Source organism: Pieris napi, chromosome 14 (assembly GCF_905475465.1).
Source record: "Pieris napi chromosome 14, ilPieNapi1.2, whole genome shotgun sequence".
NCBI classification, from domain to species: Eukaryota; Metazoa; Arthropoda; class Insecta; order Lepidoptera; family Pieridae; genus Pieris; species Pieris napi.
The window spans coordinates 818,055-834,245 of NC_062247.1; the positions used below are offsets into that span (position 1 = coordinate 818,055).

General features: G+C 34.4%; 1 protein-coding gene across 3 annotated transcripts; it reads left to right on the forward strand.

The window, feature by feature from the left end:
* Window positions 1–23: 23 nt before the first annotated feature.
* LOC125055717 (G2/mitotic-specific cyclin-B3) lies at window positions 24–13,227 on the forward strand. 3 transcript variants are annotated; one of them, XM_047658216.1, is made up of 8 exons: window positions 24–472; window positions 655–954; window positions 1,338–1,609; window positions 1,882–2,101; window positions 3,991–4,245; window positions 4,904–5,059; window positions 10,645–10,819; window positions 11,330–13,227. In XM_047658216.1, the coding sequence occupies exons 2-8, from the start codon at window positions 664–666 to the stop codon at window positions 11,491–11,493; spliced, it is 1,533 nt and encodes a 510-aa protein (XP_047514172.1). In that variant the 5' UTR covers window positions 24–472; window positions 655–663; the 3' UTR covers window positions 11,494–13,227. The 3 variants fall into 3 exon arrangements, with proteins under 3 accessions (XP_047514172.1, XP_047514173.1, XP_047514174.1); XM_047658217.1 differs by having other exon boundaries at window positions 1,885–2,101; XM_047658218.1 differs by having other exon boundaries at window positions 1,966–2,101.
* The last annotated feature ends 2,964 nt before the right edge of the window (window positions 13,228–16,191 follow it).

The following is a 16,191-nucleotide window of genomic DNA, read 5'->3' on the forward strand; positions in this document are numbered from 1 at the left end:
CTGACAGAGAGTCCTATGTCATTGACCGTGAAGGAGCATTCCGATTTACGTTGTTATACAAGGCGAGATACTTTTTTTTACCAAAAATCCAGCTTTTCTTAATATTAACATGAATTTACTAGTATATAACACAAGTCATATATAGTATACTTATTTTTGAAGATAAAATTTAACGCTTACTTCTAATCGTGAAAAGAAAAATAAGCAAATGTAATATTTCAACTTATGAGTTCTTCTAAAATGGAACGAAAGCTTCCCCCTCTCCTGATTGGTACATCTTTGCCAATAGAAATTTGATTTCATCCAACGGTTTTTGTTAAAATTGCTCTATTCGGTTGCGAGTTGAACAAACGTTACAATATTTTTCAAACAATTAAATATTGGTTATTTGTGGTTGACATTATTTATAATACTGTGCAAATTAAACGGAAACAAGGGTACAAATCAAACGGCCATCGCCGTTTGTTAATATGTAAGTTATTTTTTTTACAGGACGCTACCGTTTGTACTTCATTTGTTTTGCCTCCATTTTTGACCGTTAGACGTTAGAAGATTATTGAATTTATAATAAGTGTTAACGTTGAAACATGAAATAAGAGTTAAAATATAACATACTTATGTAAAGTACACGTGATAAGTGTTGGTTATTTTCAGTAACTTGTAATGGCGCCAACAAGGTTGGCATCTAAGTCTGTAAATATTAGTCAGAATATGAACGGCATCATGAGCCATGGCATCACGACGAGGAGTAAGCAATTAGCTACTCTGAAATCTTACAAAGACAGCTTGAAGGCGCCAAACAAGAGAAAAGCTGATAGCCCTTTAAAAGATGTTACTGCTAAAAGAGCTGCTTTTGGAGACTTAACAAACGCATTCAACAAATCCTCGGGTAACGAAAAATGCATGACACTTAAAAAGGTGACCGTGGAAGGCAAAATGCTTCCAGCTGTTAAGGTAAATCTCCTCATTTTAATTGTTACATCTGCATGAGGGTATTTTTATTTAACATTGCCTACTAAGTCTTATATTTATAGTACAACATACATTATGAATAAAGTGTGGTTGTAGATGTGTTACAACTTTCCCCCCTTTTTTTTCATTTTTGCAAACAGAACACTAATGTTTTAACACAGTAATACTCTTACACACACTTTTCTTTTTATATACTATGAGTAACTTGATGCTCTTACACTATAAAATACTTTTGTTAAGTAGAAAGGTCATTAAAAAATGTGTATTGGAGAAACCTCATCAACCCTAAGCTCTGAACTAAATTTCACTAAAGTGTTCTAAAGCTTTTATACTATTCCATTCAATTAATATAAGACTTATTCTAGACTATCAAACCACACACAGCAGTCAATGGCAAGACATTAAAAGGTAGACAGTTGCAAAAAGTAGCTGCAAATGCCATAGAGAGTGTGCAGAAACACTTTATTAAGGATCTACCCAAACCGATTGCCACTCGGGCACAAAATGGTATTCTTAAGAATATTGTTCGTAAGTCATTGGACAAGGAAAATCAGAATCAAAGTCAGAGTTCTTCAGCTAAATCTGCTAGAAGTGATGTTTCAGAGGCTTCACTTTATACCACGGCTTTGGAGAATAAGTAAGTTATCTTAATTTATGTTTGCCTAAAATTTTTTGGGACTTCTTTCAGTGAATTGTGTTAATCAATGTATCATGATTGCCTATTTTAAATAATTGCTTTAAAATATTATCTTGGCTTAATCAAATTATGTTCTAATGTAGATGAATGACTATGAGGTTTTTTATATTTATGGTTCATGCACATGCATGATGAGTGTTGTGCCTTTGAATTTGGCAAACAATTTAACCATTATGTAATGTCTCTCATTTCCTCCACTAAAACTCTGTTAGCAGTAGCACATACGAAACAAAGGAGGAATATAAGGCAATCAGCGAGAAACTAGACAAAGTAAATTTGGATGACTCGGACTGCAGGTCTCTGGATGAGGAGGTGGACATCCCACACCGAGTGCCTGCTGGTGTTATTGACTTTGACAAGGAAAACTGGAATGACCCCTACCAAGTATCATGCTATGCTATGGACATCTTCAACTACTTGCAAAGCAGAGAAGTGAGTGATGTTTTAGTATTTGTAGTGAAAAAAAATGTATGCTATTTGATCACTAGCCACTATTAACAATGTCTTCCTCAATTTTATTAATAATTTTAAAATCATCATAGTCATAGAATAGTAACGGATCTGACAAATAGTAAACTTTGCAGCCATTTCTAAATAATATAATCATGTTAGTTTTTGTCATAACTATTTTAATTCATATTCTGTTATCATGAAAATTGGCATACATACAAAATAAAAATATTAAATTACACAGTTTTCTAGAAAAATCACATGTTTCTATGAAATCCTTCACTTTACCAACTGATTAATTTGAAATTCAAAACACATGGATTTTTTTTTTCAAACAATCCAAAATCTACTTTTTATCATATTTGGATCTTCGACATAGTTCTACGATCATGACGAAATATTTAATTTGACCTTTTGTAATAGAATTTCGCTAGAAAGCCTACCACAGGTCGGGGTTTTAACTATAATGTTCACTACAATTTGCAATATTTCCTATATTGCATTTAGTTATCTAATTCAAGGTTATAGACCCATATAATTTTTCCTTCTGTTCCTGTCCCCCATGAATTATATTGACCATTTATCTAAAATGGCCAACCTATATTCTTATTTAACCAAAATTATAGGCATTTGTCAATGCATTACTTGTTATCACTTATCATTATTGTTGAGTGTGTTTTTGTTAAAATGGACACAAGGCTAATATGTTACTTTATTTGATTCTGCTTCCTGTTGTTTTTATGATCATTATAAATGAATCATCCTAACTTTAAAAATATTTAAATCTACTTGAAATCTCCGACAAAATACATGTTTACAATACAGATAATCTTGATTTTTTTAATTGATTTCGTTAATAAAGTATATTAATCTTTTCGTGCTCCACATCTTTAAAATATTTTTTTATCAATATTATTTTTATTCTTACAAGTTTCACTTTTCTTTTATAAATTCATAACTGTATATGAGCGACGCAATATTGACAGAGGAACTAAATTGTAATGATAAGTCTATGCAAGTAATGAAACGTCATCGATTCAAGTCATTTGATCAAATGGCTGAATATCATTCAGATTTTATGCCGCCAATGAAACGGCGCTGTTTAGTAAAGAGGCTAGGCTGTTGATAGAACGGTTAATTAAGCTAGTTGGCTGCGGCATATATACTAGCGGCATGTCCCAGCTTCGTACGGCTATGCATATATTTTAGAAAAGAATATGATAGGAAAAAATAAAAGTACTTAATCTAGTATTTTTCGTGATTATTGATTAAAAACATAACAAAAATTCCCTGTTTATAATATTATAGTATAGATATATGTAGTATGATATCACTACGTTTGTTTTATTGATAAATTAAGTAAGTTTTCAAGTTCTCGCGTTCTTAACACGTAGATTTGTGCATCCTATTAGTTTCAATGTTTTATATGATTATCTTAAGAAGCTATGGTTTATTCAAGGAAAAATATCGTTAATCTTTTATATTACACAAGGAAAAAATACTATGAGTTCAGTGAGGGAAGACTGGCTACTTGAAACATTGTCATTCCTTACGGGGCAACCAATGATTTAATTTTATCTATGCTCTATTATTTAATACAAAGAGTTCCCTTGGGAGATGTGTTCTGCGATATTGCTGCCTACGGGATTGTGAAGAAGATAATGCCTAATGGCCTCATCTCATTTTATCTATTTATCAGTCCTAAACATGCTTTCCTAAAATATGCAAGAAAATATGACTTCACTTATATTATACACACAAACACATCAACACTATTAAAACATAAAACTTCAAAGTATTTGATTGTCCTCATTTTAACATGTTTTAGATGTTTGAGAGCATAAAATTAAAGATCATTATTCCTCACACAGCCTCTCTTCCCCATCGATGACTATCTTACGCGGATAAAGGGAATCACAGCGTGGATGCGAGCCCTACTCGTTGACTGGATGGTGGAAGTTCAGGAGAGCTTTGAACTGAACCATGAGACGTTATACCTCGCCGTTAAACTTGTTGACTTATTCTTGACTCGTTCAAGTCGGAAATTGCCAGAAAGGGAACATTTGAATAAGGAAGAGCTACAGCTGTTGGGTGCATCTGCCCTATTTATCGCTTCTAAGTTTGACGTAAGTATTGTATCGTGTAGAATTGTCTGTTTTTTTGTTCAGTTCTTGAGGTCGTGATTCAAACTTAACTTAGGGGAGTTCACACCTTAAGTAAAAGTATCTACATAATTTGTATTTGTTTATTTACGCAGTTTAAATGTATACATTTTAATTAGAAGACATTTTTAATTAGCATAATTTTATGTTTGTGTAAATAAAATGGTTTCTATCGTGGATGGTTTACAGTTTCAAACAAAACTTTATTCCTATATTTCATAACATACATCCACTAACTTAATCTTTCATACTTTTTCAAAAGCTTTGAGTCAAACTGTTGGCTTAAGGCAGCTATTACTGACAAATCTCATTGATATTCTCATATATAATCCTAAAATTGATTTTTGATCCTCCTTAATCATTATTGAACTGTCAAACACTTTTTTCGCAATATTTTAACATATTTTTGAGTTGTTTTCGATAACTATTACCGCAGACACAAGTTATTTATGTTATGTTAAAATAGTATATAATTAAACTGATGTTTCTGTTTGTTACTAATATCATTATATAAGACCCACTTGTAATTTTTAATGTGTATTTCAATATCACTGTTGGTTGGTTGACTGTATATTATATTTTTTCAATATATGTATTTAATTATATAAAACAAATGTTATAGGAACGGATCCCGCCACTTGTGGACGACTTTCTGTACATCTGTGACGGTGCCTACACGCTGAATCAATTAATCAAGATGGAGATCAAAATTGTGAAGACGATCGACTTCGACCTCGGCATTCCTCTCTCCTACAGGTTCCTGAGAAGATACGCTCGGGTGAGTCTTATTTTATTCAGGGTGGTGGGAAAATAGTTAATTTAAACTATTATCCAGTAGATGTCTTCTAGGTAAAACTGTTACAAGATTTAATTTATTTGATGTTAGCTTGTAACATAAGCTTAATCAAGTTTTCAGAAGTTGTTTTTAATTCCTAGTTTCTAATTTAATTAAAACATTGGTCTGATGGTTAATAAATTAGATCCTAGATACCTATATAGAATATTGTGCTTACATGAGTTATGTAACCTACCATTAGTTAAGTTACATATATATATTTTAGTTAATAATTAGATGCGGTAAAGAAATGTTAGCAATCATCGCACACTTGAAAATGAGTCCTTTAGTTACAGTCATAAATTTTAATTTAACATTCTGGTTTACGATAATATCCAATATCATGTGTTACTGAAATTTACGAACTCTTCAATAAGTCAAATTAATTTTATGTTTATCCAGCTCGCAACGCTAATGTTATCTTAGTTATAAGCTTATGTTTTAAACAATTAAAGCTAGTTGTTACCCAGCTTCAAACAAAGTGTTTAATTTAACATATATCTCAACATGCAAAAACAGCCACCGAACTTAACTCAGGGTTAGGCATTAAATTAAAACTTCGCTTATTGCATACATAATTCGATGTTTCGAATGCTTTAAACCAACAATGGACAATGACTGCCACATCAAGATTATTAATTAAATCCCATATTAAAACTCTTCATTGCCACAAAGTAGCTATTTCGTTACATCCGGATTTTTATTATTTTGAAGTTCTATAATGAATCTAATATATAAAATTCTCGTGTCACAGTTTTCGTTGCCATACTCCTCCGAAACGGCTTGACCGATTTTGATGAAATTTTTTGTGCTTATCCGGTATCTATGAGAATCGGCCAACATCTATTTTTCATCCCCCTAAATGTTAGGGGTAGTCCACCCCTAAATTTTTTATTTTATATTATAGACAAAATTTTAATTTCTATTTTTTTATGATACAGCATTAAAAAATACATATAAAGAAAGAAAGAAAGAAAAAACTTTATTATGCACATTATACAAGATATTTAGATAAAGTAAAGTGCACTGGCCCCCACACTAGGATTCCCTGTGTTGTGGGCAGCCAGTCTCTTCCTTTTGACATGAAAACAGTATTTTATAAGTTATATTAATTATTTCTACACAATTTATATTAAAACTATTTTTGTACAATAAGAATATTTTCAGTATCAGAATACGACAGGTTAACAAGATATCGTTTGAGATGTTTAGTAAATGTATGTAGTGTGATTTTTGAAATGTTAGTGATAATTTTGTTTTTAATGAAGTGGTTAAAGATGAAAGGGCCTCGGAAGGAGAAAAAGCGTTGGGCGAAGAAAGTGCGAGTTTTGGGTTGCTTAAATATGAGTTTGCGTTTTGTTTGATGCGGTGCGGTGGGTGTTTGTTTCCAAAAAAGTCTGCATATTGCTATTAAATATAATTGTCTCACAGTTAAAAGTTTTGTTTCATTGTACAATTTTGAAGTTGAGTAGCGGAAAGGTTTCTTATATGAGATCTTAAGAATGGCACGTTGGGTGCGCTCAATTTTCAGCATTGAAGACAATGCCGCTCCACCCCAAACCGATATGCAGTAAGACAATATCGACTGGCATAATGCAGTGTACACTATCTTGATTGTATGAGGATCAGCAGGCTTTCTAAGTCGTTTGAAAACATTTATAAGTTTGCGAACTCGAGAACATAGGTAGTTTATTTGAGGGCCCCAACAAAGCCTTGAGTCAATAATTAATCCCAGGTATTTGGTTGTTTTAGTGGGTTCCAGGAGAGGACAGTTGCAGTTGCTGTGAAGGTTCAAACATGAGTGTAATTTAATAGGCGGAACAGGGTTTGGTTTGCTGGATTTCGATATGTGAAAACATATGTATTTGGTCTTAGACGTATTTAAGGATAGGAGATTTTCTAAAAGCCATTGAGAGATTTGGCGAAGACCTAAATGAGCTAACCGTGTGGCTTGTTCCCAAGAGTGTGAGTAGAAGACTATAGCTGTGTCATCAGCGAATGAAAAGAGCTTAGCATTAGTGAGTGCGAGTGAACATAAATCGTTAATGTACACTAAAAAAAGCGTTGGACTAAGAACACTTCCCTGGGGCAAACCACATGAAACGTTTTCCAGTTGACTGCTATACCCATCAACTCGAACCCTCTGCTTTCTATTGAGTAGATAGGACTTAAACCAACAGAGGATGTTTCCACGAATTCCTTGTCTTTCTAATTTTTCGATTAGCAGTGGTCTGGAAACAGTGTCAAAAGCTTTGGCTAGATCAAGAAAAACACCAATACACCTTTGTCCTTCATCTAATTTGGAACTTATGGTCTCAACCAATCCAGCGGTTGCATCCTCTGTAGATCTATTATGTCTGAATCCGAATTGATTGTTCGCAAGGATAGATTCTTTTTCCAAATAATTCAGTAATCTGACGTTGATGATTTTTTCTGTAATTTTAGCGAGTGTTGGGAGTAGAGAAATGGGACGGTAGTTTGAAATTTCCATTTTATTGCCTGATTTATGGATGGGTGTGATATTGGCTATTTTCCATGATTCAGGGAATTCATTGGTTCTGCAATAATGTTTTTTAGTGAAATTACCACTCGGTTACTAATATTATCATCACCTGGGGCAGAATTAGGCTTAAGAGAGCTAATAATTTTTGTAACTTCTCGCTCGTCACAAGGAAGGAATAGAAAAGAATTCGAGTTAGCGGTAATCGAAACTTTATGGCAAAGGTCTCGTTCAGTCTGATTTGTCTTAGACAATATATCGGAAGCCAGTTTATTACCCACCGAACTGAAATAACCGTTAACAATATCGAGAGATTTTTCAGGGTTCTCTTGTAGATCAAGAAGTTTATTAGAATTGGATTTAGTTGGGTTTAAGTGGCATATATTTTTGATAGATTTCCATAATTTTTTACTATTATCTTTATTCTTAAGGATGGTGTCAGTCTCATGTAAATTTTTAAGGTTTTTAAGGATGTTATTACAGAAGTTTCGATATTGCGTGTATTCCTTTAGGAGTGGTTCGTTGTTAGGCTGTTTTCTTGATAAGATATGCAGATAGTCTCTTCGTCTAACACAACGTAGCAACCCAGGAGTTATCCATGGCTTTCTAATACTTTTAGAATTTATTTTATGTATGATTTTTGTGTTGGTATTAATTGCACTTGAAATTGCGCTTGTAAAAGCATCAACTGTTTCATTTATGTTTTTGATGTTATATAGAAAGCTCCAATCGACCCCTGCTAAATCTTTATATAGTTGGTCGTAGTCTATAGCTTTACTCATCATAGGGGAGGCTTTAACTAAATTATTGAGGTGTTTGGTCTGATCGATTCCTATAATAACAGACATATGATCACTCACTTGGGATGGGCAGACAGCCACGCGTGATTGCAAATGTGATCTTATGAGTGCATGATCTAGACAATTACCCCCACGGGTTGGTAAGAAATGACCTTGTATAAGACCGTAGAAGTTCACTAACTCAAGAAACTTATGAGCTCTGTGATCGTCGGTCGTCTCCTTAATGTCGATATTAAGATCCCCAACTATATAAATAGGGTGTCCATTGTACGATAAAATGAGGTTTTCGAGAGAGTCGAGAAAATTATCAACATTGTAAAAAGAAGGTGATCTGTAAATTGATATGATAACAGCATTATTATTTAAATGAGTAACTAAACAGTTTGCATCTGTAAAGGCTGGTTCTGTTATATTGAGGTTAATGTTATTTTTATAAAAAATTACGATTCCGTCGCATTTGTTAATAAATTTATGGGAGAAAGTACATAAATACCCATCTATGTGAATACCAGTAAAATTTTCATCAATCCAACACTCAGTCAAAACAATTAAATCAGGATTAAATTGCAGCCTACTAAGAAACACTAGAAAACTATCAAAGTTTTTATTAATGCTGCGGATGTTTTGTGTTACAATAGTGAGGTTTGAGGATTCGAAAAACACTTTGCAGTCTTCCGGATAATTCAAATATTGGTTCGTAATGAAATTTGTATTATCAATATCTCGAATTAAACTTAAATTATCGAATTTTAGAATATATAGAATAGAAGACATGAAAAACATTAAAATTGTACCTAAATATGTGAAAGATTGCGTAACGGATTGGGTGATATTGGTCTTGTGGTTTGGTTATTGTACTGTCGTATCTGTGGAGTGGTTCAGTATAGGATATTTGTTTGTAGAACGTGTTAAACTTTGTGTAGAATTTTAAAAAAGTGAGGAATTTAAATATAAACAAGAACATTAAAAAACATAAAACTACAATTAACACCAGTCATGCTTTGTTTAGCGAGTTAAGGTGATCTTCAATTTTTATTAGAATGTAAGGAAAGCCGTTCTTCTTCCTAAGATATACGTTACCATTAACAGACCAGCAGTACTCGTACTGTTCTGACTTCGCAATTTCCCTTGCAAGAAAATAGAGGCGCTTTGCTTTAGGTGTTAAATATTCTGATACATATATAGGTGTGTTACCTCCTAGTCCCAAATGGCTGGCGCTCAGCTTTTTAGATCTATTCTCAATGTTATACTTGCGTGTCGCACTTAAAATGTTGTTCTTTAGGAGGGTGTTCGACAGTTCAACGGTGAGGTTCCAACTCATGTTATCTTTCCTGTTGGTAAAACGGCTAACATCTCTTATATCACCGGAGTGTAACTCAATACTAAGCCCAGAACAAAGTTTCAATATGAGATCGAAAAGCTCCGACTTCGTTGGGGTCGGTGATTGTTTGGGAACATTTCGGATTTCGATGCATGTCTTGTTCATAGCTCGAGCTAAGGTTTCGTGTTTGTCCTCCAGGTCACTTATTTGAGATGACATTGCCGTCACGTCGGAACGACCGCAGCCACTCCCTAATTTCGTTTTTTAGAACGAGGAACTCGTCCTTCTCGTCGCGCGCAGCTCTTCGCTTTTGCCGCGATTTAGTATTGACGTAATCGCTCTCCTGTGTTGAGCTATCACCTGCATCGCGTTCCAACTGAACATTTCCTTGTGTCGGAGAAGATTTTTTCATTTTGTACTGCGGTTCTCAAAGCTAAGGTTCAATATCCGTTGAAACAGATAGAAGTCTTAGCAACAGGTGTCCTTGTCCTGATTGGCGACCGCCCTTCCAGTATTGCGTAAGATGATTTGCGTATGCGCACAGAGGGACAGGGCAACGTAAAATGGGAGGAGCCAGCGCACCGGTGGAGGGGCCTACGGTTGTCTGATAGAGGCACGGTACCAGGATCACAGCATTTAATGGAGACACACAGAGAATCTAATGCTTCTCGCGCTTCATGCGAGCCGGGTAGCGTAATATAATTTTTTGGTACTAAATTTTATTTAAATTTTGAAAATAAATATTATTTAAACTGCACTTTCACTAAAAACACGTCCAAACTGTACGGCGCCGGAGGGGAACCCCTAACTTTCACCCCTCTACGATCATCCCCTATTTGTTATGATAAACATGGCAAAACGACGTTTGCCGGATCAGCTAGTAATTATATAATTTTGCTGTTTCCAGTGCGCCCGAGTCTCAATGCCGACCCTGACCCTGGCTCGGTTCATCTTGGAGCAATGCCTATTGGAATACAGCTTGGTGTCTCTGTCGGATAGCAAGATGGCGGCTGCTGCGCTCTATGTGGCGCTGCGGATGAAGAACGTCTCCCAGTGGACTCCCACGCTGCAGCATTACACCGGTATGTATGATGAAATAAAATAGTGTATTGGTACTACATAGTTCCCAAATATGGTTGCAATTTTTTTAATTTTCCCCGCTGTTGGCAACAATTGAAAGATTCTTTAGAATATAAAATTTATAAATCAGTCCAATGGTTTCTATATTTGACGGCTTAATTGTACAGGCATTTAATAAATTATTATTAATATTTTTATTAGTAATAGAGCAGTGTTGGCCTAGTGACTTCAGCGTGCGACTCTCATACCTGAGATCGTAGGTTCGAACCCCGCCTGAGCACCAATGGCCAAAAAGTCGACGGCGGGTGTCAGGCACTGGAGGCTGATCCATTTACTTGCCTATTAAATTTAAAAATGATCATGAAACAGATTTAGAAATCTGAGGCCCAGACCTAAAGAGGTTGTAGCGCCACTGATTTTTTTAAATATTTAAATTGAGTCGGTTACATAACGATATATGTAGAAAATGTTTGTCAAGTTTCTTTGCTGAGTGACGTGTTATAATTCCTCAGGCTACTCCCTCTCTGAGATTCTTCCGATCGCTCTCCTCCAAAACGCAGTTCTGCACAAGAAGCCAAAGTCCGCGATCAGCACGGTACGGAACAAGTACTCGCACTCGATATTCTTCGAAGTGGCCAAGTTGCCCTTAGTTGACGATGCTCTTTTGACCAGCTGAGAAGGAAAGCCTCGCATTATACAAGCGGTGGGTATTTTTAAGGGTTGTCAGGTCGCTTTCAGGTCAGATATTAGTTAGGTCGAAGCCAACATGTTGATCAAAAGTCATAATTTGGAACCAGTGCTACTTTTTAAAAGACTGTCTTTTGGTCAATTCTTCTTTCTTTCTTTAAAAAGCGCCTTACTTATAAACGTCTCTCAATTTTTTAGCACTTTGCAATAATCAATATCTCCGGCTCAACGGTTAGGTTAATTAAAGTTTTAAGTAAGGAGCTTTGATGTTTAATTCCAGTACATTAGTATTTCCCTACCTTGACAACCCTACGGTGACTTATAAAATGTTGTAACTGTAATAAATTTGTTAAACGGTTTTGTGAGGTGCCACGAGGCATTAGGCGACGTATACGCGAGCTAGACAAATTAAAATATCGCCTATCGGCCCGTGAATGAGACGCTTAATTTAATCGTCAATCGTATGAAGCTAAAATTTGATTGACTTTTAAATATTTGGATTAGATTAATAAAAGACTAACGTGCGACGTTTTTATTTCCGACATTGTACTTATTTGTTTTTTCAACAAATTCTGTACTTTTAATTTATTAGTGTATTCAGGCCTTCGGCGGCCTCTTGGCTGATTTTGAGGCCGATTTTACGCTTCATAAACAGATTTATGTAAAATTTGTTATACTTATGTAAGTAACAGGGATGCGTGCCAGTTGCATTTATTTTAAGACTGATGACGTGGATAGCCTCTAAGCCAACATTTGACACTAAAATATTTAAGTCTTTTAATAACATTGAATTTAGATTTTAAAAAATGGGAATGATTTAATTATCACAGATTTTGTTTTAATTTTTAAGATGGTTAATAATCGCATTGGATTCGTAAGAAAATAGAGTTAAATCTTAAATATTTTAGTGTCGTGTAATAGTGCTACAAACTTATCTGAACCGGTGGCATATCAAGAGCGAAGCGGGTTTAGCTATGGGTAAAATAAGTGAGGGCACTACGAGCGCTTGTGCCATATTAATGTATGGCTCCATTACCACCGTTAAACTTGAGATCTTGAAACCAAGTTTCTTCGGCTATGATCTCCGTGTTTTTGTTTGAAAATAAAAATAACCAAAATCGCGAAACACAGTGTACGCCCGTTTGAACGCTTCGAGATCGTCTTCCTATAGTCAATTATAGGTAATCGGTTTATTGGAATATTTAGTGTTAATTGTATTGTAATACGCGGAATACGAGTTTTATTTATTAGTTTTTTTCGGTTCAATTGTGAGACCATGTTTTATTTTAAATTGATATCGACGGATGTACGGAATGAGAATCGGCAATTTTTATGAAATGAATATCTTTTGGATGGTATTGTACATACGCTGACGTTTGGACCGATCTTCGACGAATGAACTCAACTTGCCACCGAGAGCAATTGATTTTTATAAAGGTTATGTATTGTAATTAGCAGAATTTGCTAATATTATTATAATGAATGGATTTTGTAATGTTTTAATTATAATTTACATAGTAATTATTGTGAGTTTTGCAGCGGTGTCGTGTTTTGTAATTTATCACATTTTAAAGAGTACAAAATATTGGAATGTTATAATGTTGTTCATTAATGGTAAGTTTTAGACTAGTTCGTTTTAAAACTGTTTTCATATCATTTGTCATTATACACGTTAATTTTAATGTAAACTGTGAAATGTAAATAAAAAGTGATTTTGGTTTGATTAACCGTTTTATTGACCATCCTTAAGGTCAAAGCACACATCAACTCGGAAAGGGAACGCCACCGCATCACCTCGAGCCGTTCAGTATTGTTTGTATGAAACTCCCTACTGCAACGCACACTAATCGTAACGTAATCGCCTCGCCTCGGAACTGGCTCCGAACTGCGATGCGGTGCGTGGTCAACTTGCAGTTCCCGCGCTTACTTCTCTCCTTACCCGAACTCACCTCTCTTCGTCCACCCTTGCCCCTGTCCACTCCCGCGAAATTCCTTGCTCTTTTCTCTTTCCTCACGTATTGTAAACCGGGACATAACCATGCGCTACCCTTAACTGATCTGGTGCCAACTGGTGTTGCCTAGCCGAGTTGACGTACAGGAGCTGCTGATACGCTTTGGTTACGTGCATACATTGATTGACGCCTGATTGACAGCGAGGCGAAGGGCGATACGATGACGATCCCTTTCAGAGTTGATATGTGTGCTGCGACCTTTAGTATGTAGTAAGGCTATTGTCTAAACTTAATTGAAAAATAAAAAATGTTATAAGTTTCATTTACGTCAATAACAAGAAGAAATCTCACCATACATGAAATAGATTGACAGTTGTCAAGACAAGTTTCACTTGCAATTTCAATTATAATATGGGGCATATCACGTAAAGCTGACAGCGAAAAAAAATATTATGTAGAATTTGTTTATATATTCGGTTTAAATGTACGAAAAAAAAATGTTTATTTTTCAAGTTAGCCTTTAAAAAATAACGATAATTGAAATTCGGATTTTTTTTAATATTACGCTTTGCAACTCATATCTTTCTTTTCCCTTTTTAATTCAGCAGTCACTTCAGGAACTAAAAAAATATATTAAAAGGACTAGTTTCAGCCTTCAGGATAGATTATTTTTAATATGATATGATATTTCATTATGTTATGATGTAACAATGAAATATCATTATTAAGACAAAACACGAGCGTTAAGCTTTCATTACTTTTGCTGCCAATTGGTTTATAATATGTAATCTCATCTTATTATCCGAATCCAAAATGGTGAAATCACTCCTTCACGAGTGAATTGAGAGCGGCATCCGCAGAGATGTTATGAGTTACACAATCGCAAGGCAGTTGTGCCACAGAACAACGATCTCACTTGACATGGAAAAGTAATATGTTATTTCGATCCAACATGAAATTTTTTATCTGTTAACGTAACAACTTCATTTGAAGTATAAATTTCACTGCCAGTGCCTTCCACAGGAAGCAGCAGCCTCTTGTAGCATCCTGGTAAAATTGTTGCACTGGGAAACGAACCCCCAAGGCCAACTAGCCATTCTACACTACCTTATAGGAATAAAAAAATAAAATACTTGTATTTGATAATGTGATTTAATCACTTCAATGAGATGATATAAGTCGCAATGACTGTACATACAAAAATTACAAAATATACCTACATAGGTAAAGTGGGATTAAGGTTTGATATGAAACAAACTCTGGGAAAATTGCGTTTTAATTTAGCATTAAATGTTTTGTGCATTTGAAACTTATAATCAGCTCCTCTGATAAATTATATTGCAAATAATCTAATCAATAAACAAACAACAGGGCAGAGAATTATGCATGAGTTACAAAGATGCTCTTCTTTATTAAGCGATCACCAGTTTTATCTTAGGAAACATATCGTCGGAAATCGAACCCAGGTCCTTCAGGTTAATAGCATTAACCAGCGCTTGAGCAGCCTAAGATGGTGTCAATTGATGCGTTATACATCTTTACACATACAGAGGATCCAAATTAGATTTGTGAATTCAGATTGTCACGCACAGGGCGACCGCCTTAAAAGAACCAGCAGAAATTTGTCTTTTGCTTAATAAAGCCGGCCGTAGGCTCGTTTTCTCTATTATAAAAAAATAAGAAATAATAATAATCGAATTAATGATAAAATTTTCCCAGAGTTTTAAATTGATACTTTCACTTACTACCTAATATTATACAGATAAAAAATGCACGTTAACAGCTCATACTTCACGTTGAGGTATTTTCTCGTGACGAGAATTCTACTTATTACAAAAATAATTCAAATATATCACAATTATATTTTCTATTGAATATTGTTATAGAATTTGTGCTTTCGACGTCGGCCATCTACAGTTTCACGTTGCCACAAAGTTTTTAGTTTTTTTTAATATAACAACATTCAACAGAATTTACCAATATGGTACAATCAAAACAATAATGTTCAGGCGAATAATGAACACAACAAACAAATATACAATGGGTTATGGCGCTAGTGTGGGTTTAAATTAACTATGTTCGTATAACAGTATTATATCAATGTTAATTTTATTTAGTCAATATTCGAAATTCTTTATTGTGTCTCTATCTACTGTTTATGATTTAGCCGTTGACTTATAAGTAAAAATCTAAATTACCATATAATATCCAAGTTTTTCACCATATAGAAAAAAACTTGAATAGTGAAATTTGTCATAATTGTTGGCACTCGGTACTTTGTTAGAGAACATATCGCTTGCCACTGAGAAGAAAGTCGCCGTTTTTTTTTTCATTTTTGACTTCCTTGGGTGGTATTCTTATAACTGTAATTTTTTTCAGAACTTTTGCAAAACATTTTATTACAAAAAACCACGAGGATGTCTTTATTCAACGGAAATAAGAGAATTTTAATATTTATTCCATGGAATAGAGTAGTAATAAATTATTTAGACTTTTGTAATTTTTTAAAACTATTTAGGCTAAATATGCAACAATGTTTAATAATGTTGACTAGGATATAGCTTTCATTTGATATATATATTGTATATGTTATGTACTTAGTATGCTAGTAATAATAGCATTACCTTTTATTTTTCATGAAAAATAAATAGATTTTGCTTTTACTACTTTGTTCCCCGGGGCTAGCGAAATTTCATCTTTGTAAAATAAAAAACCACTTGAATTTGAAATAATAC